Here is a 21,976-nt window from a genome sequence, read left to right as displayed (position 1 = left end):
TGGATGATAAGAAAATTACGATTCCTATTGCAATAGCCTTATAATATTGTTAAGGACCGCGGGGCAGGTTTATAGAATTTTTAAAGTTAGTTTGGATAGTTTTTGAAAAATATTAGTTTTAAAGTCTTATAATTGAGTTGTCTGATGTTGTGATTATTGCTTTGTTTGGAGGGCCCAGGAGGGGCCATATAATGATGATGAGATATTGTTTTAAGTTTAGAAGTGTTATTTGAACCATTTTCGCAGGTTGGATAGGTCCCAGGTATAGGGAAAACTCTGCCGGATTTCCGGCATGAATTAGGCTGTCTGTTGTCTCTTTAGAGTTATATTTTGACTTATTACTAATAAATTTATAATTTAATTATTTAGGTGATCGATATTAGCTATTTTCCTCCATCCAGTAGCCACAATAGTCCTCGGTGTATTGTAAGTAAAATATTAATTTTAATTATAATTTCGATATTATTATATGTTCAAGCTGTCCATGCATCACTTATAAATATGTATCTATGTAGTTAAACACTAGGCACGTTTTATATTGCATTCATAATTAATGAAGTGCTATGGGTGTTGTTTGTGGTAATTTGGAGCAATGTGTGTGCGTTGGCGTGTGTGTGCATTGGTATTGGATATGGACAGGACCGGTAGACACGGCTTGAGAGACACTCGTTGAGACCCGGTCCTTTATGGATAAGTCGGGGTAGACACGCCTTGAGAGACACTCGCTGAGACCCCGCACTTAGTTTTTTAAGCAAAAGTCCAGCTTGAGAGACACTCATTGGCAGATGTTGGATTAAGAGGGCTGTATAGGGAATCAACTCCCATATATGTATTGCTTGACAGTGTTGGGTGAGTGAGTGCTCCAAATTGCCTTTTTGTTGTTATTATGTGAATTATATAAAAATTATGATGATGTTGCATTTCATTCCATATGGTGCATTAGCTTTAGATAGCTATAGAAATTGTACTTAAAATTAGTATTTTACTCTCTGAGTTGAACGCATTCTCCTGTTCACCTATTTTTTCAGGCTACAGGATGAGTCTTTTTACAGAGCAACCTGCCTTCTTCCTTGCAGGTTTAACGTCGATTATTTAATTATTTTTATTATTTTTTTCTAAATTTGAAATCTAGAATGCCGCATGTGTTAGCAGTAGTATAGACCCTATTAGAAATTGTGTTAATTTGAATTCTTGAGGTTAATAAATAAAAATTTGTATGATATTTAAACAATTTATAAATGATGTAACCGGGTTGAGCTGGGCTCCCCTAATTTTAATTTTTGATAATTATTGGGTTAAGTTGGCAAGAAATAAAATTATAACAGTTTGATTTAAATTATTTTATATGCATATTGGGCCTAAATTGTGGGCCTGGTCATGGGTTTAAGAATAGTAAAGCTTACTACGGGTCTCGGTGGTTTTATGCCGGCCTAGGTCCTAGTGCCGATCCGACCCATAAGTTGGATCGTGACAATAGTGGTATCGGAACTATGATATGATAAGAGAGTCATTAATTTGACATGGTTTTGGCAAGGTGAAAGATGTAGTACCTTTTTCGTAGTCAATTATGATATAAAGTGGTCTTATTCTTTCAATAGGGATAGGGGTTTATTACTAATAATGGTGACCAACAAAATAGTGCCCCAGATGGGACTGTAGAGTGTGGTAGAGAGTAGTTGGCTCGGGTATCCTGGAGAGGATACAAGTTCCATTATAGGAATCACATATAATCAGATCATGATGGATGTAAATCCTTTGAATTGGATGACAGGTTTGGGTGACCGGTATCTTAAGTTTTGGCTAATTGAGTAACCATGGGGAAAAAATAATAATAATAACAAATAAATAAAATTGCCACAAAATCAGTTCTCGAGGTAGTAAGGGTATTATGTAAGCTAAAGAATAAGAATAGAGATCATACAATAAAAGTATGACTGCAATTTCTTGAGTTCCTTTCTAACTTCATATTATTCAAAACAATAGTATAATCTAATTATAATAGTGTTAAGAGTAATAAATTAGCGAAGATAAATCACAGAAGGCCAATGGATAGAGAAAGTGCATAATGAAAGTTTGGATAATTGATTGCAGATACAATATAATCTAAATGCCAGTGGAAGTACTAGTTAGAGTGGTCAAGGGACCAAATCTGAGTAGCACAGATATGTGATAACACGGTAGAGACTCTGAAATATATAGTTAGCAAGTACAGCTGTCATGTTAGGAAGAAGAATGAAACCAGGGATCAAATAGGTATGATGAGAGGAAAAGAATGATAGATAATGACACATAGGCTTTAGGTTAGACTTTTGAGATAGTGAGAAGGTAGTTAGAGATTCATTATGAATGTCAGGCAAACATTTTTAGTGTGATCAACAGAATCACTTTGCAGTGAAGCAATAATGACAGAACAACAGTAGGGGTAGAACGAAAAGTAACAAGTATGCGTGGTTATAAATCACTAGAAAGTTCAAGTATCAAATTAATGACCATAGATAAGGATGGAATTAGTGCTAAAAGAATCTATTAGTGAGAGAAATCTTTCAAGATTCAACAAAAGTTAAGGGCACAATATAAACGATGATAGATATGAATCATAGGTTGAGTATAAGTAAAGTTAATAAACTATAAAATATTATGTCAGGTACGGTAAAGGGTTCATGCAAATGATACCTTATAGGTAGTAACTGTTAAGCGTGCTGTGGTAACTTGAATTGTATTGTCAGATAAAGAAGCAAGATCAGTAGGAGTAAGTTGGATAAAAGTCAACATAAGGGATATAAATATGCAATATGAGGGATAATGTCACAAAGGCTTGATATTAAAATTTAGAGTGGTGAGACCTAGAGTCAAAAATTGGAGTTAGACATATATTTTCAGTGTGATCAATAGAATAATTATGTAAAAAAAAAAGAGTAATAATAAATAAATAAATAAATAATAGTATGATAATATGTAGCAAAACGCTAATAACGGTCATAATAAGACAAGATAGGTATAGTTGTAATTATAAGATATTGAGAAGTACATGGATTAGAGGGGTGATTGTTGGTAAGATGGGAGTAGATCTGAAAGAATCTGTGAGTGCTTTTATCTTCTAGAATATAACTAAGTATAAGGAGCATTGGACAAATAATTATAAGTATGGAACATAAATGGAGAGTAAAAAGGAAATAGTAAATTCTAAGATGATATGTCAGGCAGAAAAACAGTATAACAAATGGTAGATACAACTGATATCTTGTAATAACACACAATAATTACAAAGAAATAATGAAACTAAAAAGGGAGACTAAGGGGTATGAGCTAAATCTTGTTTATCAAACAATGGTATACCATAAATGGTGGGAGAACATTTCTCCTTCTTGTCAAATTAGCTCGTGTTTCGATTCTAGGAGATTATGTTAAGAAGAGAGGTCGTGTCAAAGTGATCCAATTAATTGAAAATTTGATGGGTATTAGTGCATATCCAATCTTTTGAGGCGAAAATGACGATAATGGTGTACCTAATGTTAAGTATCAAAGAATGATCAAAGAGGTGACAAGAGTTAAATCGAGCTAGTTACTAGGGCTTATAACCCTACTATAAGCTGGAGGAAGTGCTATTTACTAATGAGTTACAGCGAATGAAATTGTTGCTAATGGGAAAAGTTGAGGTTGAAGTTTGGAAAGCTATGGGCAGTATATGTGATTATATTAAGGAGAATGAATACGTGAAGTATCTTGTTCAGAATTAAGACATGGCACATATTTTCCACAGCCGTGTTAGTTCATATGGAACTTATAATTTATGGGGCTCCTATCCATCCAGGATGAACAATTTCCCACTAAGGCTAGTAGGGAATGATAATGTTTTCATAAGTAAGTTGGGAAATGAGATACAAAAAGAATTTTCTATGGTTAATTACAAGTATTACATAATGTGAAGAATGTGCTGGTGGGAGTCAATCGTAAAGTTAGAATTCTCGAAGTAATAGAACTAGTAATCAAGATAAGACTAAGAAATAAATAAAAAAAAGAAAGTTAAAGTTGATGATGGGATGGACATCCTTGAAGGAAAAGGTGTAAGGGTGAGATAGGACTAAGATTAAGGAATAAATACAGCATGTTGAAAAGATATCAACGATAGCAGAAATAGGAAAAGAAAGTGGATAAGATCCAAAGGACAGGAAGAAAGCTCGGTAGAGCTAGTTATAATGATGAGGATAAGAAGGAATATGTATGCAAGGAACACACTAAGAGATGTTTGAAATAAGTTATTATGAGATGATAGATTAAAGGAGTAGTAGAGCCTCGATCTGAGTGCCAATGTGTCGGAAGTTGGGCACATACTAAGAAGCTTTAAGAAGAAGTCTAGATATTTCCATTCCAGAGAAGGAGTGGGAAACGATAAAGTTGCATTAAGTGGGTTGTCAGGGAATACAAATATATTTGTCCTACAAGAGAAGAGACCCAGTTCACTTTCCAATATTGATAAGTGGTGCAGGGTACGTTTGACACTTGGATGGAGCTCTACATAACTAGTTACATAAGATGAACAAGAGCTGGTCTAAGGACCTTAGTAATGACATAAAAGATATTGAAATTTTGAAGTATCTTGGGAGTGAGAAGATTTATAGGTATTGACCATTGAGGTCATAGGACAAGTAAAGGTTTCAAACGAGATGTATATGATAGGTGCTACAGGAAAGCATTTCATAGGATACTATAGGGTAAGGAACATAAGTCATGTTTTTGGGGAACATAGATTATTGAAACAAAGGAATAAGCACTGAAGTCACCAAGAGACATGTTAGGGCGTAATAAAAGTGAGGTAAGCACCAAAGTTGAATAAAGTTATCAGATATCAAGTCGAGAGTAGTAGAGTTATAATGAGTACTAGAGATGACAAAAAAAAGAGAGGGGTAAACGAGTAGTCAGATGTGATGGTTTAGACTCAAAAGGAGGATGGTAGCTGGCATACTACAACAAGGGCAGATAGACATAACAATTTTTAACCATCCATGCAGATCCAAGGCGGAAAGATGTAAAATTTGCAATGGGTGACTGTGTTCTTGAAGGTTTCTCCTATGAAAAGGGTTATAAGATTTGGAAAGAAAAGGTAAATTAGCACTCCGTTGTATAGGACCTTTTAAGATCATAGACAGAGTGGGAGTAGTTGCCTATCCGTTAGAGTTGCCACCAAACCTTTCTCGTGTCCACCCAGTATTTCACATTTTCATGCTTAGAAAGTATGTTCCCAATCCTTCTCATGTGCTGTGACCAGACACAGTGGAACTAAATGAGAATTTGATCTTTGAGGAGCAACTAATAGCGATAGTAGACTATCAGATGAGACAACTTTGGTCAAGGCAAATCCCTATAGTTAGTCTTGTGGATGAGTTAATCTATGGAGGAATGCACTTGGAAGTTAGAACAGGATATGCGCAGCAAGTACTCATAAGTTTGATATGCAACTATGTGTCATTGTTCCGTCATGTGTAAAATTCGAGAACAAATTTTCTATAAAGGGGAAAGAATGTAACATCCATAATTTTCAAATAATTATTTTATATACATATATGTTTTATTCTAACCCTGATATTGTGGACTTCGCGTATGTACTTTTATTTCGTAAAAATTCGATCGTCGCCCGGATCTGCAATTTAGGGCCGAGCAGATAAACTGCTGAAACTATTTTAGAACTAAGTCAAGATTATAGGCTATCCCACCGTTTTCAGATGTTCTGGACACGTTCCAGTTGTCAGATTTGACATAGGTAAACTCGAACTCTACATTACTCAATTTTTGTCTTGTACTGAGTTAAAATAAAATTTATAAAATATTCGTGGATGATAAGAAAATTACGATTTCTATTGCAATAGCCTTATAATATTGTTAAGGACCGCGGGGCAGGCATATAGAATTTTTAAATTTAGTTTGGATAGTTTTTAAAAAATATTAGTTTTGAAGTTTTATAATTGAGTTGTCTGATGTTGTGATTATCGCTTGGTTTGGAGGGCCCATGAGGGGCCATGTAATGATGATGAGATATTGGTTGAGTTTAGAAGTGTTATTTGAACCATTTTCGCAGGTTGGGTAGGTCCCAGGTATGGAGGAAACTCTGCCGGATTTCCGGCATGAATTTAGCTGTCTGTTGTCTCTTTAGAGTTTTATTTTGACTTAGTACTAATAAATTTATAATTTAATTATTTAGGTTATCGATGTCAGCTATTTTCTTCCATCCAGCAGCCACAATAGTCCTCGGTATACTGTGAGTAAAATATTAATTTTAATTATAATTTCGATATTATTATATGTTCAAGCTACCCATGCATCACTTATAAATATGTATCTATGTTGTTAAACACTAGGCACGTTTTATATTGCATTCATAATTGATAAAGTGCTATGGATGTTGTTTGTGGTAATTTGGAGCAGTGTGTGTGCGTTGGCGTGTGTGTGGTATGGTATTGGATATGGATAGGACGGGTAGACACAGCTCGAGAGACACTTGCTGGGACCAGGTCCTTTATGGATAAGTCGGGGTAGATACGGCTTGAGAGACACTCGTTGGGACCCCTCACTTGGTTTATTAAGTGAAAGTTTGGCTTGAGAGACACTCGCTGGCAGAGGTTGGATTAAGAGGGCTGTATAGGGGATCGGTTCCCATATATGTATTGCTTAACAGTGTTGGGTGTATGAGTGCTCCAAATTGCTTTTTTGCTGTTATGATGTGAATTGTATGAAAATTATGATGATGTTGCATTTCATTCCACATGGTGCATTAGCTTTAGATAGCTATAGAAATTGTATTTAAAATTGGTATTTTACTTTCTGAGTCGAACGCTCACTCTTGTTCACCTATTTTTCCAGGCTACAGAATGAGTTCTTTTACAGAGCAACTTGCTTTCTTCCTTGTAGGTTTAACGTTAGTTATTTAATTGTTTTTATTATTTTTTTCTAAATTTGAAATCTAGAATGTCGCATGTGTTAGCAGTAGTATAGACCCTATTAGGAATTGTGTTAATTTAAATTCTTAAGGTTAATAAATAAAGATTTGTATGATACTTAAATAATTTGTAAATAATGTAACCGGGTTGAGCTGGGCTCACCCTGTATATTGAGCCTAAATTGTGGGTTTGGTCATGGGTTTGAGAACGGTAAGACTTACTACGAGCCTCAGAGGTTTTATATCGGCCTAGATCCTAGTGTTGGTCTAGCCCATAGATTGGGTCGTGACAAAAAATTTGAATTTAGATATATTTTAGCTGTTGAACCAAACATGACCTATTAATAGAAAGAAATCTTGTCAATATTTGAACCAGCTTTCGATTATTATTCCATTTCATTTGATATAATAAAATTTTCGTAACATAAAAATATATTTAATCTTTTTAGTTTCAAAATCAAGCTAAAAAATACATTAGCCAAACATGAGTATTTAATTTTAATTTTTTTAAATTTAAGATTAATTTATAAATTTAAAATTTAGAGTTTAAATCACAATTGAAAGTAAATGAAAGTTAGTGAAAAATAAAACAACAGCTTTTATTTAATAATTTGATGAAAGAAGAAGGGTAAATTGGGAATAATTATATCCCTTCAAATCTTATTTTATTTAGTCCTTCATTATTATAATACAAAACAATTATCATGATAAGGGGAAATTAAAAATATTAATAGAGAGAAAAAAATTTAAATTAAAATAATATTATTAAATAAATTGCTCAACTATTAAATATTTTTCTATGAACACAAAGTTTGCTAATGAAATTAATGAAAGCATTAAAAATTATTGAACAAATTAATAAAATTAAAGAATGGACTAAAATTAATAATAAGTGACAAGATTTGAATTATTTTTGTTATTTAATTATTTTTAATTAAATTTAATACTAAAATTAAAAATAATATGAAAATTTTAGGATAAATTAATAAAATAAAAAAAATTATTGAATTATAAAAAATATAAAAATTTAGATTTTTTTTTTTTTGTCATTCATCCTAAATTTTATATTGCTCACTTGTTTGCTTATGTTCTAATCTAAAAGGGAGGGATATTATCCCTCCTGCATTCATTTGTTTTTTCTTAATGAAAAGTTGTTTTACCTTAAAAATAAGAAAAAAAAATGTATACATATAAATAAAAGGTCGAGGTGGGGCTTAGGTGTATGAACTTGACCAGTCCATTATAGTCAAAAGATTGCTTTTTCCGCTGAATTTCATCATCCATACACGTCCTTTTTGCTTTATTAGCTCTCTACGGTCGAAGATCGACTTCTGCAAAAAAAGGCCTCAAATCAACAGAGGCATCTGGCTTATCACCCACATTTGACTGATTTGATTAATTACTTAGCAGGGATTACAACATTGCACTCATTTACCAGCTAGTTGCATTCCATTAATTTATTCACTTCCACATATCACCTTCCCCTGCAACAATACCTTAAACTACTTGTCAGCCGTCATATTGCTTGCATGCACATGTGAAGGATGGCTCTTCTTCGGTCAATTTTCTTCTTTTCCGTGTCAATTATTTCTCTAACCTATCCTCTGAACGCCATCAGTATTAACCAGTCGCAGTTCTTCAATCTTATGAAAACTTCTTTATCAGGAAATGCTTTGTCCAATTGGGATGTCGCTGTAGGGAAACCTTACTGCAATCTCAAAGGAGTCGAGTGCAATCATCAAGGGTACGTTGAAAGAATCGACATAACTGGATGGTCAATATCTGGCCGTTTTCCGTCTGGTATATGCTCTTACTTGCCAAGGTTGCGTATTCTCCGTCTCAGCCACAACCATCTCCATGGTGATTTCCTTCATAGCATCATCAACTGCTCTCTCTTGGAAGAGCTGAATATGAGTTTTTTGTATCTCATTGGAACACTTCCTGATTTCTCGCAATTGAAATCTCTTCGAGTACTTGACATGTCATACAATCTCTTCAAAGGCGACTTTCCAATGTCAGTGACTAATCTAACCGATCTTGAGATGCTCAACATCAATGAAAACGTGGAACTCAACATGTGGCAACTGCCGGAGAACATTTCCAGGCTGCCAAAGATTAAATATTTGATATTGGCGACATGCATGTTGTATGGTCCAATCCCAGCATCATTAGGAAACATGACATCCCTTGTTCATCTTGCCTTAAGTGGGAATTACCTCATGGGACAAATTCCTGCAGAAATTGGATCATTGAAAAACTTGCAACTACTTGAGCTCTACTATAATTATCACCTTTCTGGCAGTATACCTGACGAACTTGGAAATTTGACAGAGCTGGTAGATTTGGACATCTCAGTCAATAAGTTGACCGGAAACATTCCAGAATCTATATGTCGCCTTACCAAGCTCGAAGTCCTGCAGCTTTACAACAGCAGTCTCACGGGAGAAATCCCAAATGCCATTGCCAACTCAACAACTTTGCGCATTTTATCAATTTATGACAACTCTTTTACAGGAGAAGTTCCACAAAACTTGGGGCAGCAGTCAGCTATGATTGTCCTAGAGTTGTCAGAGAATCGCCTATCAGGCCCATTACCTGCACGAGTTTGCAACGGAGGTAAATTGCGGTACTTTCTTGCGTTGGATAATATATTTTCTGGAGTGCTACCCGATAGTTATGCAAAATGCAACACCCTTCTACGGTTTCGTGTCAGTCATAACCGTTTGGAGGGCCCAATACCAGGAGGACTTCTAGGTCTTCCCCATGTTTCAATCATTGATTTGAGTTACAATAATTTTAGAGGTACAATTGCTACTTCTTTTGGAACTGCTAGAAACTTGTCTGAATTGTTCTTGCAAAGCAATAAGATTTCAGGACGTCTACCTCCTGAAATTTCTGGGGCTATCAATCTAGTGAAGCTTGATGTGAGCAATAATCTCCTATCTGGCCCGGTACCCTTTCAAATAGGCTTTCTGGCGAAGCTGAATTTGATAATGCTGCAAGGCAACATGCTAAATTCTTCCATCCCCAATTCACTTTCTATGTTGAAATCTCTCATTGTTCTTGATCTCTCCAACAACATGTTGACTGGAAATGTTCCAAAGAGTCTCAGTGTTTTGTTACCATATTCTTTCAACTTTTCAAACAATCGTCTTTCTGGTCCAATTCCCCCATCTCTGATAAAAGGTAGGCGGTTGGATAGCCTTTTAGGCAACCCAGGCCTTTGTGTTCCAGTCTCTGTATCATCATATCAAAATTTCCCCATATGCTCACAGACTTACTACCACAAAAAGAGACTATATCTTATTTTGGTTATCGGAATTCCATTAGTTATCATTATTCTTGGGGCACTCTTGTTTGTAATACTTAAACACAGTAAAGAAAGATTCACGGAACATGATGAGACCGTGTCTTCGTCACTCATTTCATACGATGTAAAGAGCTTCCATAAAACATGTTTTGACCAACAAGAGATCATCGAAGGAATTATTGATGATAACATTGTGGGCCGTGGAGGGTCTGGGGCAGTGTACAGAATTGAACTGAGAAGCAGAGAGGTTGTTGCAGTGAAGAAGCTGTGGAATAAGAGGGAATATTCTGCTTCAGAGAATAGGTTGCTTTTGGACAAGGAATTGGGGGCTGAAGCTGAGACTTTGGGATTAATAAGGCACAGGAATATAGTCAAATTGTATTGTATCTTCTCTAGTCCGATGAGCAGCATGATAGTTTATGAGTATATGCCTAACGGAAGCCTTTGGGATGCCCTTCACACGCAGAGTGGTAGGATCGATCTAAATTGGCCAACCCGTTACAGAATAGCACTTGGGGTGGCACAAGGCTTGGCCTATCTCCACCACGGTCTATCGCAACCTATTGTCCACAGAGACATTAAGTCAGCCAACATCTTATTAGATGATGAGTGTGAGCCCAAGGTTGCAGACTTTGGCTTAGCCAAGGTTTTGCAATATGGAGGAAGGAAAGATTCCACCACAACTATTGTTGCGGGGACCTTTGGTTACTTGGACCCAGGTAATCAATTCTTGATCCTCAACTCAAACCCAGTTTGCATATTCACAAATATTTACAACATTAATTTCTCTAAGTGCTTTTATTTTATTTAATTTATGCTTGAAACAGAGTATGCATATTCTTCCAAAGCAACTACAAAAAGTGATGTATATAGTTTCGGAGTAGCATTGATGGAACTGGTAACTGGGAGGAAGCCCGTAGAGGAAGACTTTGGAGAGGGTAACAATATCATTGACTGGGTTGGAACGAAACTGAACAACGATGAAGGAATTATAGAGGCGTTGGGCGTGAGATTACCAGCGTCTTTCAGGGATGACATAGTTCAGGTTCTTAGGATTGCTGCTCGCTGTACCCTTAAAAACCCAGCCCTTCGCCCAACCATGAAACTAGTTGTGAAGATGCTAAATAAGTTAGAACCTTGCACAGCGTAATTTTCAAGTCATCAAGTAATAAGAGATCAAATGTCACTAAGAAAACCAGCCCAACGAATTATTGTTTCATATAATCCTATGTGGCATTGGAATGTAATAAAATTGTGTGTGTGCTTGGTATTGAGTTTGAAATTATTTTTCTGAATAAATATATTATTTTAGAAGTTATTAAAAAAAATGATTTGAAAAAAAATATTTTATTATTTCAGTATTTTTATCACTAAAATTTATTAAATTTTATTTTAAATTATTTTTTAATACTCTTAATTTAATATATTTAAAAAAAATAATTTTTTTAATAACAGTTACGCCACCAATATCAAATAGTTCTTATATTGTCTCACAAGCCATTCCAAGACATGTATAACATCATGGTATGTTTGTGCTTTTGCAATTCCATATAAATATAATTATTTAATGAAATTCACAAATATTTGCATGTCCACCGAAACCCAGAGGGGAGGAGAGGAGAGAGGGCCCCCTGGCTCCTTGCAACCAAACATTTACTTCAATTTAACACCTAATTAACAACGCTCATCTACCTATTTAGCCACTTCCAACTTCCAAGTTTCAACTAGCAGGATCCTTTAATCTGACAGCCAATCCAGATTGGTCAGTGACAACCACTAAGATACCAAACCCTTTTCCTGCGATTTTTGGAACAACAATTCTTGTGTTATGTAGTGGGGTTTGTTTCTGACTTTCTGATTATAATTTGTGTTCTTGTTGGCTTGTCTCCATCCGTTTTGGGCTTCTCTTTTTACGGTGATTTCTTATTCTTCGTTTTTTTTTTTTTTTTAATTTAACAGATATGCTTTATAAATCAAGTTCATCTGTACATCAATGAAGATAATTGTATAATTATATTGTAAAAAAGAAATTATCCTTTAATTAATTATGATAATTAATATAAAATTTAAAAATTAAAGAAGGGTATCAATGAATTTTCACATTGTTGATCAATTTAATGCATATGACATTACTTTTTTTTTTAATTGCTAAATGGATAAGGGATCATTAATTCTTTTGTTCTTCAAAATATTTCGCCACAATTGTTGGTAAAAAGTACAGAATCCTAATAAATATTTTAATTAAGAAGGCTTAGCTTGTACACATAAATAACAGAAAATAACAATTTTTTTAAAATATAAATTATGTAATACAATCTGAGGGTTAAAAAGATAATTTAATGATTTTGATATATTAGAAGAGAATAGAATTTCGCAATAAACAACTCAAATAAATTTTAAAAGTAAGAATTTAAGTCCTATTTAGTGTAATACGAAATTTGTATTATATTTGCCCCTTATGTTTTCTTATCCTCTAAATATGTCCTATTAAGAAATGATTAATGTATTTAGTAAAAAATAATTTATAAATATATTTATTATTAAAATTATTAAAAATGATATTAAATAAAATTTATAATAAAATATTAAAAATTAAATATAAATAATATAGTAAAATACTTGGTTAAACTAGCTTATAAGTATATATCTAATAAGCATCAAAATAAAAATCGAGTGTTTTCCAAATATATTTTTTTTTTATAAATAAACAGATTAATTTATTCTTAAAGTTTATAAATTGGTTGGCTAAGATAAACAATCTCTTAGTCATAATCTAGGTGAGTAATATGCCAAACTAGGCAAATAAAATCTTCTTATATCTATGCAAACATGACCCATTGATATGGAAAGAAAATCCTGTTGATATTTGAGCTAACTTGTAATGTTATTCTTCCATTTTATTTGATTTAATAAAGTTTTCATAAGATAAAAATATATTTAATTTTTTTAGTTTCAAAATCAAGGTATATTGAACTAAAAAAATACATTAACCAAATATGGCCATTTAATTTTTATTTTTTTATTTAAAATAAATTTATAAATTTAAATTTTAGAGTTGAAATCACAATTGAAAATGATAATGATTGAAAAATAAAACATCAGTTTTCATTTAAGAATTTGATGAAAGAGAAAGGATAAATTGGGATTGATGATCTCTTCAATTATTTTCTTTTAGACATAATAGATTTTTAAACCATATTCTATCATTTTATATCTTTTTCTGGTAAAACATGAATATTCTACCATTAATGTTTAAAACTATTTTCATTTTTTAAAACTGTTACTTCTTTTTTTTTTCTTTCTATTTTTACAAATTAAATATTAATTTTTTTTATTTAACAAAAAATCCCAAACATAATGTTAATGAATAATTCTAATTTTATTTTAAGTTATTTTCTAAACTTTTTTCAAATAAAATAAGTTTATCTATGGTATAAATCAAATTATTACTAAATTTACTTAATTTAAATTAGTTCAATGGCTAAAAATATATTACTTATTTAATAATTTTATATTTAAGTTATCGCTCTTTTAATTTATTGTTTGAAAAAATACTAAATTTTTTTATCAAGTTATTTAAAAAAGAGTACATACATTTCCAATGATTGAGAAGTGCTTTTTTTTCTTTTCTCTAAAATAAGTAAAAATATCGGTGAAATTCAGGGGCACTGAGACCATTACAAGTTGAAAACCAAGGCCAAGCCTAGAATGCAAATGATCCTACATTAAAGAAGCCTAACCTCCAGCCACAAAAAATCAAATTAAGACTGGAAATACAAGGGCTGTGCCTCAGTATCAAGAAGTTCTAGCTAGACAACCACTGTAGGAAAACCTATATAGCCAAAAACATAGTGCCACCGGCGTCGCCAAGAGCAGCTTTCTAGGAATCTACCTCGCCGACTAGAAGAAAAAACATGCAATACCATGAGGAAGGGTCCCCTACAAAAGCGTCCCTAAAGAAGCATGGAGGTTGAGTAGGAACCATCAACAAACAAAGCACAAGGAACCTTAGGCCAAGGATTTGAGAGAAGTCGTGGACTATCTCTAAAACTGGTATAGGTTGGCTATGGTAGTTTTCTTTGACTTCTCACTCGCGCTTTTCCAGGCGGCCCATTTGATATCGTTCTGGGACGCAAAGGAGATGCTACAAACCAAAGTTTGCCCCTCTCCCTTAGCAGCAATGAAAGCTCAGACTAACACTCCACTGTTTCCTTTAGAACACCTATAACCACCAATACATCTTGCAGGAATCATTGCATAGCAAACAACAAGGCAACACATATCAAACAGAGAGCCTCTATTATTGGGTTTAGATCTAGTAAATGAGAAAACAGAGTCAAAAGTTATCTACAACTCACCTGATGGCAAGGAAAGCAAACTCACGACCAAGCTGGTGAAGAATGGGTCGACCTTGCCCAAAAGGGGTTTGGTTGGCCGTTACACGACAAGGAAGAAAATTCTGAGTTTTTGGGAGAAAGATTAATTAAATAAATTAAAAGAAAGAAAGTGAGTAATTGAAAAATGAGAAATTTTTATTTAAATTTAGTTTATTATAAATTTAAAATATAAATACATAAATTTATATATTTAGTAAATATATTATAATTTATATCTTGTGTACTGAGTTGGTGAACCTGTCTAGAAAAAAAATCCATTGAAGGATAGCTTAATGGCTTCACTTACTGAGATTTGAAAAATATTGAAAAGTTAGTGGCAAAGAAACTGGTTCAATAAAATCATGTGCATATGAGAAACTGCGAAAAAAATAGAAATTATTCTATTTTATCACAAAACACACCCATAAATGACAATGGCCTACATGCCGTATTTTTGGCAGACCTAAGCCCACAACGCAGAAAAGCCTATTCATACATCCCAGCAATTATTTACTCTTATCATGAAATGGATGAGCATCTATTCAATTTTTTTAAATAAATATATGCAGAAAATGAGTACGTAATAATAATAATAATAATAATAATAATTATTATTATTATTATAATTAAAAAATAAAGATAAAAATGCTGATAGTCTTAGGCTATGTTTGGGAAGAAGGGAAAAGGAGGAAAGAAAAATAAAAATAAAAAAGTAAAGAGTAAAAATAAAATTTATTTTTTTTTCCTTATTTGTATTGGGAAAGAGAAGTATTAAAGGAAAAATTATTTTATAAATAGTAAAATTATAATTTTATTTTTAAATTAAAAAAGATTATTAAGTATTTTTATATTTTTAAATTTTTTTTATTTTTTTCTCATTTTAAAGAAAAAAGAAGAAAAGATAAAATATTTTTATTTTTTCTCCAATATTTTTTTCCTCCTTTATTTTCTATCCAATTCAAATAAAAAAATAAAAAATAAATATATTTTCTCCTCACATTTTCTTTTCCCTCTTCCCTCTTACTTTCCTCTCTTCCCAAACATACTCTAAGCACTGATTGCTTTGATTATGTTTTAAATCGAAATTGTTAATTTCAATTGAATTAAATTGAAGTTAATTTTTCATTATTTTAATTTGATTTTAATTCAAATATATATATATTTTTTTTAATTTTGATTTAATTTTAATTGAGATAATAATTAAAATAAACTTTTAAACTTTATCTGATTTAAAATTAAAAGAGAAAGATCAATTATGATTCAATTTTTTTTAAAAATAATTCTGATTCAATTTTGATCGGTGAATTACCCACCGGTTCCTATCATGAATTTAGCTATTTCGGTTCACCGGACCGTGGTGAGTACTGAGTGAGTACTAAAATGCAGGTGGCCTCCGGTCTCACTCTCAGCTGAGGCATTGATTTGTGCAGAGAGTACTCGGTCAGACCTTACGTCACTTTAAAGTCCAAAAAAACCAGCTGTGACTGTGTGGCAAAACTGCAGAAAGCACGTCCCAAGTAAGACTAGCAGAATCTCCCGATTTTATTATTATTATTATTAGCTTTAATTTTCAAAAGAAAATTAAGCAGGATATTAATATTTTTGGGTTGTTGAATATCTCGATGCACAAAGGGGTAAAAGGATTACATAAGAGAGAGAGAGAAGGAGGGAGAGTAGAGACAAAACGGTGAGTGTTAGAGCACGAGAGGAACAAAAAGAAAGTTGAAAATGGCTTTTCACCGACCTCTCCAAATCCTAAAATCCAATGCCTCTTCCTCCTGCCAAAACTAGTGCTTCTCCTTCCCAAACAAATCTTCAATCTTCTCTTTCTCTTTTTTTTTTTCTTTTTTTTATTTCCCTTTTTTATTCTCTCTGTAAAACCCCCTAAAACCAGACAGATTCCGGAGAAAGAGAAGCTATGTGTTTCTTGGGCTTGCCTGGGCTGCACTGTTCTGCAATGGCTTCTGTTGTTGAGGGCTTGTTTTTCTCTTTGGTTTTATGGAATGACGGAGCTACCCTTCCTCACCTTGAGCTACTCTCTCACCTTGCCTTTGTAAATCGAAGGTCATTTTGGTGCATTCACAGATAAGAGAAGCGACCCAGTGCAATGTAGGTGCTTAAAAGGCAGACAGGATGGAGCCAGGCAAATATATACATAGTTTCACTCTCTCAAAGAAAGGAAAATGAAAAGGAAAAGGAAAATATCTCACACCCCTCTTTTACTGTTCTCGTTCTTCTTCTTATTGTTGTTGTTTTATTTTTGTTTTGTTTTGTTTCCCTCTTTTGATATTTTTAGAGGAGGAAGAGCATATGATTATTCGTCGATGATGGGTATTTGTTTTTACACATCAAAATGCCAAGGAGATTGTATGTGAAGCATTTTGATGATGGGGTTTTCACATGTATGCCAAAATGTTTGTACCCATTTTCCAGTACATTTAAATGGTCATTATTAGTGATGATGTATGCTTTTCTCATTTTTCCTTGCATTCAGTTGCTTCGTCAAATATAATGATATAGTTTTTCTACTTGTCTTTTCCCCCTTTGATACTTTTTTTTTTTTAATTTTTAACTTTCCTGCTTTTGTGGTATGACTTCGAATATTTTAGCTGCCAGATGGAGAGCCGATTATGTGTCGGTGATTTCATTTATACCTTGGCCTTTCCCATTGGAGCAAGTAATGATTTTGGAGCTTTGAGAGGTGCAACCAGAGAGTAGAATTATTTACATTGCCTTTTCTTATGGCATTTGAAATTGTTGGATCTGGTTTCTTTTGTGTTTCTGTTGATTGCACTAGTGCTTGTGGAATACATGGCGAGAAAGCCAAATGGAGGAGTGAGGAACTATTTCATTTTTAGTGGTCCCTTCCTTTCTTTCTATATATATATTTTTAAAAAAAATGATTCTTTTTTTTTTTTTTTAATCCTAAATGATTGTTTGGTATGTTTGCCAGCAATACATGTTCCAATGGATTTTATTTTTAGTTTTAGGGCCCATAATTAGTGGACCAGTTCTTGTATGACGTGGCATTACTGTTGTCAATTTGAATAAGGTGATTATTATTGATGCATAGTGTGAAATTTATGGTTTGAATGTCTTCTTCGAATTATCATATTTTAACTATAGGAATGATATGATTTGGTCCTTAAGGAATCAGCTCTAACCTTGTAAATGCAACTATAGAGAACAGCTTATCAATTCTGTCTTTACCTGAATGCACTATCTTTTGTTCTTTTGGTTTTCACTTCCTGAAATTCTTCATAGAAGAGGCTTTAGCATGACAGGAAGTTATGATTACCGAAAACAATGTATAATTGGAATATGCATTTCCACATGTCAATTTCATCATTCTGAAATGATTGTCTGAATTTTTTTGAATACTGAAAGCATATAAGCAACCAAGAATCAGTTATGATTGCATTGCAGTTCATGTGTCACCGTATACAATTCAATCTTCATCTTTATGCTTGTACTAATTGCAGATTTTGTTACTAGCAAGGAATACATATAAAACTAAATATTGGAACTATTAATTTCAATCAAATTATAGTTCAGAAGTTTGTTTTGGTTGAATTGTATTATGTTGGAAGTCTCAAAAACCTGGCCTTTATACAAATACATGTGCACTGCACACAAAGAATGCTTTAAAATTGAACTATGTTCCTTTCTGCCTTTCTCATGGACAAAGGGCTATGAAACTCTGCTTTTGGCACTTGCAGGTAGGGGCCATTTCTTTAATTGAGTCTTGATAACATGGCATGCCGTCTTCATTTTGTCTTTTGTGTATCTGTCTAGTAAAAGCTGCATTTCTTTCATATTAATGTTGTTGATTTAATTTTTAAGTAATTTGTTTTCTTTGTTGCATGTTGAGATAAAACTTCAAATTGATAGACTATAGTTCCATATTGTGCTCTTCTTTTCCTTCCATGTGTATTTTTTGTTGACTCTTATAAAATGACTATTGTGGGAAGAATGCTTTCTGTCTCACTCTCATGATAGCTTCATACTTTTATGTTAAGTGTCCTTGTGTTGGTTCTGTTTGTTCTATGGAAACCAACTGTTGGAAGTTCGAACTGAGTAGCTATTATTTTAGTTAGACATTTCTTATTCTTTCAGAAAACTATCCACATAAATGCTGATTCCGTTGCTTCTTATTTTCAAACTAAGAAGTAGCTACGATATTTATCATTCTTATATCCACAAATAAGTTGCTTCCATGTTTTGGTTACACTCTTGTTACTTTCCAACTCTTAAATGTACCATGTTCTTGTTTTATTTATTTTCTCATAAGTTTGAGTCTGTATATGTCTCAACTTTATAGGTATCATTCCACAGCATCCTTTTTTGGCTTAGTGAAGGTTCATTTATAGTTGTTAAACAATCACTTGCCGTGAAAGTTTAAATTGTTAGAAAGAGGATAATTGATGCATGAATACATTTTCTTCATTGATGGCTTTAGCTTTACGGATGGTTGTTTGGTTTCATGGCAGGATCCTACACTCAAACCATAGGCATACACTTTCTAAGCTATTAATGCCATTATGTCTTTGAGTGAGCATTAAGTATATTGCAATGCCTCTGCCTGCTGGTTTAAGCCTTCGGACTAGTGGTTGTTTAGCAATATCTTTATTTAAGTATTTGCTTGAGATTCTACAGGCGGTTAGAATTTACAAGAGAGTCATAGAACTAGTCATTTCTTGTATTTTCCTGCTTGTACATGTTCCTTGTGATCTCCCCTGATGATTTGCCAAATAATCCACTCAAGTGGCCACTATTCATATGTTTTGCCGGTTTTTCATGTTCTTTAGCCTTGTTGACTTTTGGTTTTACTGTTTCTAATTCAATATATTTTATAGAGAGAAATCAGATCACACAAATGTTTTATTAGATGTCATTTATGGTTTGTCATCTTCAATTTGAGCACTCAGTTAACAAATCGAGTGTGTTTTTGCAGGGTGAGCATGTGATTCTGTTTTACTATTGAAATTAGAGTCTCTTTTGCAGCACTTCCTGAGCTTTCCTTTTCTTTCTTTTCTTTGTTGGGCTAATGGCATATGTGGGCACCACTATGATTTTATGAATAGCAGCACAGATAATTAGGTTCGACACCTTTTGTAAACATGATTTCTGTTTATATTATATCAAAATTGATATCCATCAGAGAATTATTTATTTACATTGTTTTGGCTTATTAGTATCATCAAGAAGTGGTTTGTTGTTGTTTCTTCGGTGACACAAATGTTACTTTAGTGAGAGATCCATTTTGGTCGTCTTTCAATTTGATATGTTCATCAAGTTCTGTAAATAGGATAACGCTCCATGGTTGGATTACAACTCTGTGTAGGACATGCATGTCCTCCAAAGAAGCCTTCAGAAATTGAAGACAAAAGGTGGACTGCTTGTACCTGTTGTTTATTTTGAGTGATTCTCTTTTGTACTGGTAGTGTTCCTCGTGTCCTCGACCTTGGCCGCCCAATTATACTGAGATTAAAATGGATATGGATTTTGGAGTTGGGGTGGCTTGCACACCTTCAAGGGATTTCATCATTTGTTATGACCAAAGAACTCGGTGCACAACTCCTGAAAGCTCCCTGCAAAACTGTAGCGTGTCGAGCCGTGAATTCTATATCATATCCTCGACCGTTTCATAAGTATAATCGGGTTAATTGCCAAAGAAAATCATGAAATTTGTTTGAGTTTTGTTATTAAATTCTAAAATTTACATAATTAATAAACTCTAAAATTTGTCAATTTAATTGATACTTTAAATTGGTCTGAGTGTATTTCAACAAATAAAAAATTATAAGTTAAATTTTGTTATATTTTTTTGTATATAATAACAATTTTAATTTTGCTATGTAAATAATTAATTAGTATATTATTTTAATCATTATTTATTAAGTTACATTTATTTTTTAATGATTTTGTTTGCATTCATTTTTTGTGATTTTGTTATTAGTTTTCTCAAATTTTATAACTTTCTCCTTAAACATATTTCTTTGCTGAGGTAAATGTGTTAGTAGCTCATTGTCTGAGCCACTGTAATTTTTTGTAATTTCGTCAAATAAAAAATTACGAGTCAAATTCTATTGTATTTTTTGTATTTATCAATACTTTAACTATGCTCTGTAAATAATTAATTAGTGTATTTTTTTAATCACACTATTCACTAGGTTGTATCCATTTTTTAGTGATTTTATTGTTAATTTTTTTTAAACTCTATAACTTTCTTTTTAAGAGAATTTTTTTTTTATTGAAGTAAATGTATTAATCGCTCATTCTTCTAGGCTATTGTAAGGTAGATCAAATCACTAAAAAAAAAAAAACAGTGATCAAATCACTAAAAAAAAAAATAGTCATTCTCTTTAATCAAGTGCAATTCTCAATCAAAATATTTAAAACAAAAGTCATTACAATTACCTCTTAAGTACTACATACTAACGATCTGTTGACGATCAAATCAATTTGAAAATATTAATCAAACGTGAGAGTTTAATTGATAATTATGTAAATTTTAAGATTTAATTGTAAATATTAACAAATTTCATAATTTTTTTTTAGTAATTAAGCCAATATAATTCTATGAACAAATTTCTATAGATTGATAAGAGAGGGAGATGCTAAAGGTTTAATTAGCTTAAAAAATAATAATAATAATAATAATAACTTTTTTGTGATACATGATTGGGCAGGTGTGGTGAAAAATCAGCAATAATTAGAGAAGCGTTAAGTACATCAACTTACCAGGGCCTAAATTATCCTTGTACTATATAATTAGTTGCATAGGAAAAATTTCAAGATATATCAAAATTTACATTTTAATCTATCTTTTTATTGAAAAAACTATTTAATCTATTTATTTTTAATTTAAAATAATTTAATTTCTTAAATTTTATTTCATCAATAAATTAATCCCTTTATTCAAATTTTATTCAATTACTATTAATTATAAATTAAATGATTCATAAATAAAATTTGTTGCTCACTGTTGGGCCGAGCTAAAATGGGCCCCCTGATTGAAACGTAGGATTTACTCTCCATTGATAGCCCAACTCAACTTGCGTTACCAGCATCAATCCATGTGCTATATGAAATGTCATTATTACCCTTCCCAAAATTACCACCACGGTTGGGTAACATTGCAATTTCTTAAAACCGCAAGCCCATTTCTTCAAAGAAATCAAAAGTTCAAAATCGAGCGGGCAATTAACCATGTTTAAGCGTTTGTTAGGCCGGGGCCGCTCTGGAGTAGCCAATAATAAATCGCTGACGCTTGACGCTTTATTTAACCATGGTTAACTAACCAATCCATAGGTTCCACAGACTACACCATCGTTCACCCATATTTTCTCTCTATAT

The 21,976-nt window shown here is 32.7% G+C and overlaps 1 protein-coding gene across 1 annotated transcript; it reads left to right on the top strand.

Moving 5' to 3' along the window:
* Nucleotides 1–8,378: 8,378 nt before the first annotated feature.
* On the top strand, nucleotides 8,379–11,494 carry LOC110635075 (receptor protein-tyrosine kinase CEPR1-like). Its single transcript, XM_021784268.2, has 2 exons — nucleotides 8,379–10,960; nucleotides 11,069–11,494. The coding sequence occupies exons 1-2, from the start codon at nucleotides 8,476–8,478 to the stop codon at nucleotides 11,389–11,391; spliced, it is 2,808 nt and encodes a 935-aa protein (XP_021639960.2). The 5' UTR covers nucleotides 8,379–8,475; the 3' UTR covers nucleotides 11,392–11,494.
* The last annotated feature ends 10,482 nt before the right edge of the window (nucleotides 11,495–21,976 follow it).

This window comes from Hevea brasiliensis, chromosome 12, assembly GCF_030052815.1.
Source record: "Hevea brasiliensis isolate MT/VB/25A 57/8 chromosome 12, ASM3005281v1, whole genome shotgun sequence".
In the NCBI taxonomy this organism is placed as follows: Eukaryota; Viridiplantae; Streptophyta; class Magnoliopsida; order Malpighiales; family Euphorbiaceae; genus Hevea; species Hevea brasiliensis.
The sequence above is the reverse complement of the archived record's forward strand: the minus strand, read 5'-3'. Positions and strand labels throughout refer to the sequence as shown.

Excerpts from the sequence above, each read along its gene's own strand:
- LOC110635075 (XM_021784268.2), top strand. The coding sequence starts at position 8,476 with ATGGCTCTTCTTCGGTCAATTTTCTTCTTTTCCGTGTCAATTATTTCT. Across the intron at positions 10,961-11,068 it reads CTTTGGTTACTTGGACCCAG|AGTATGCATATTCTTCCAAA; the intron begins GTAATCAATTCT and ends TGCTTGAAACAG.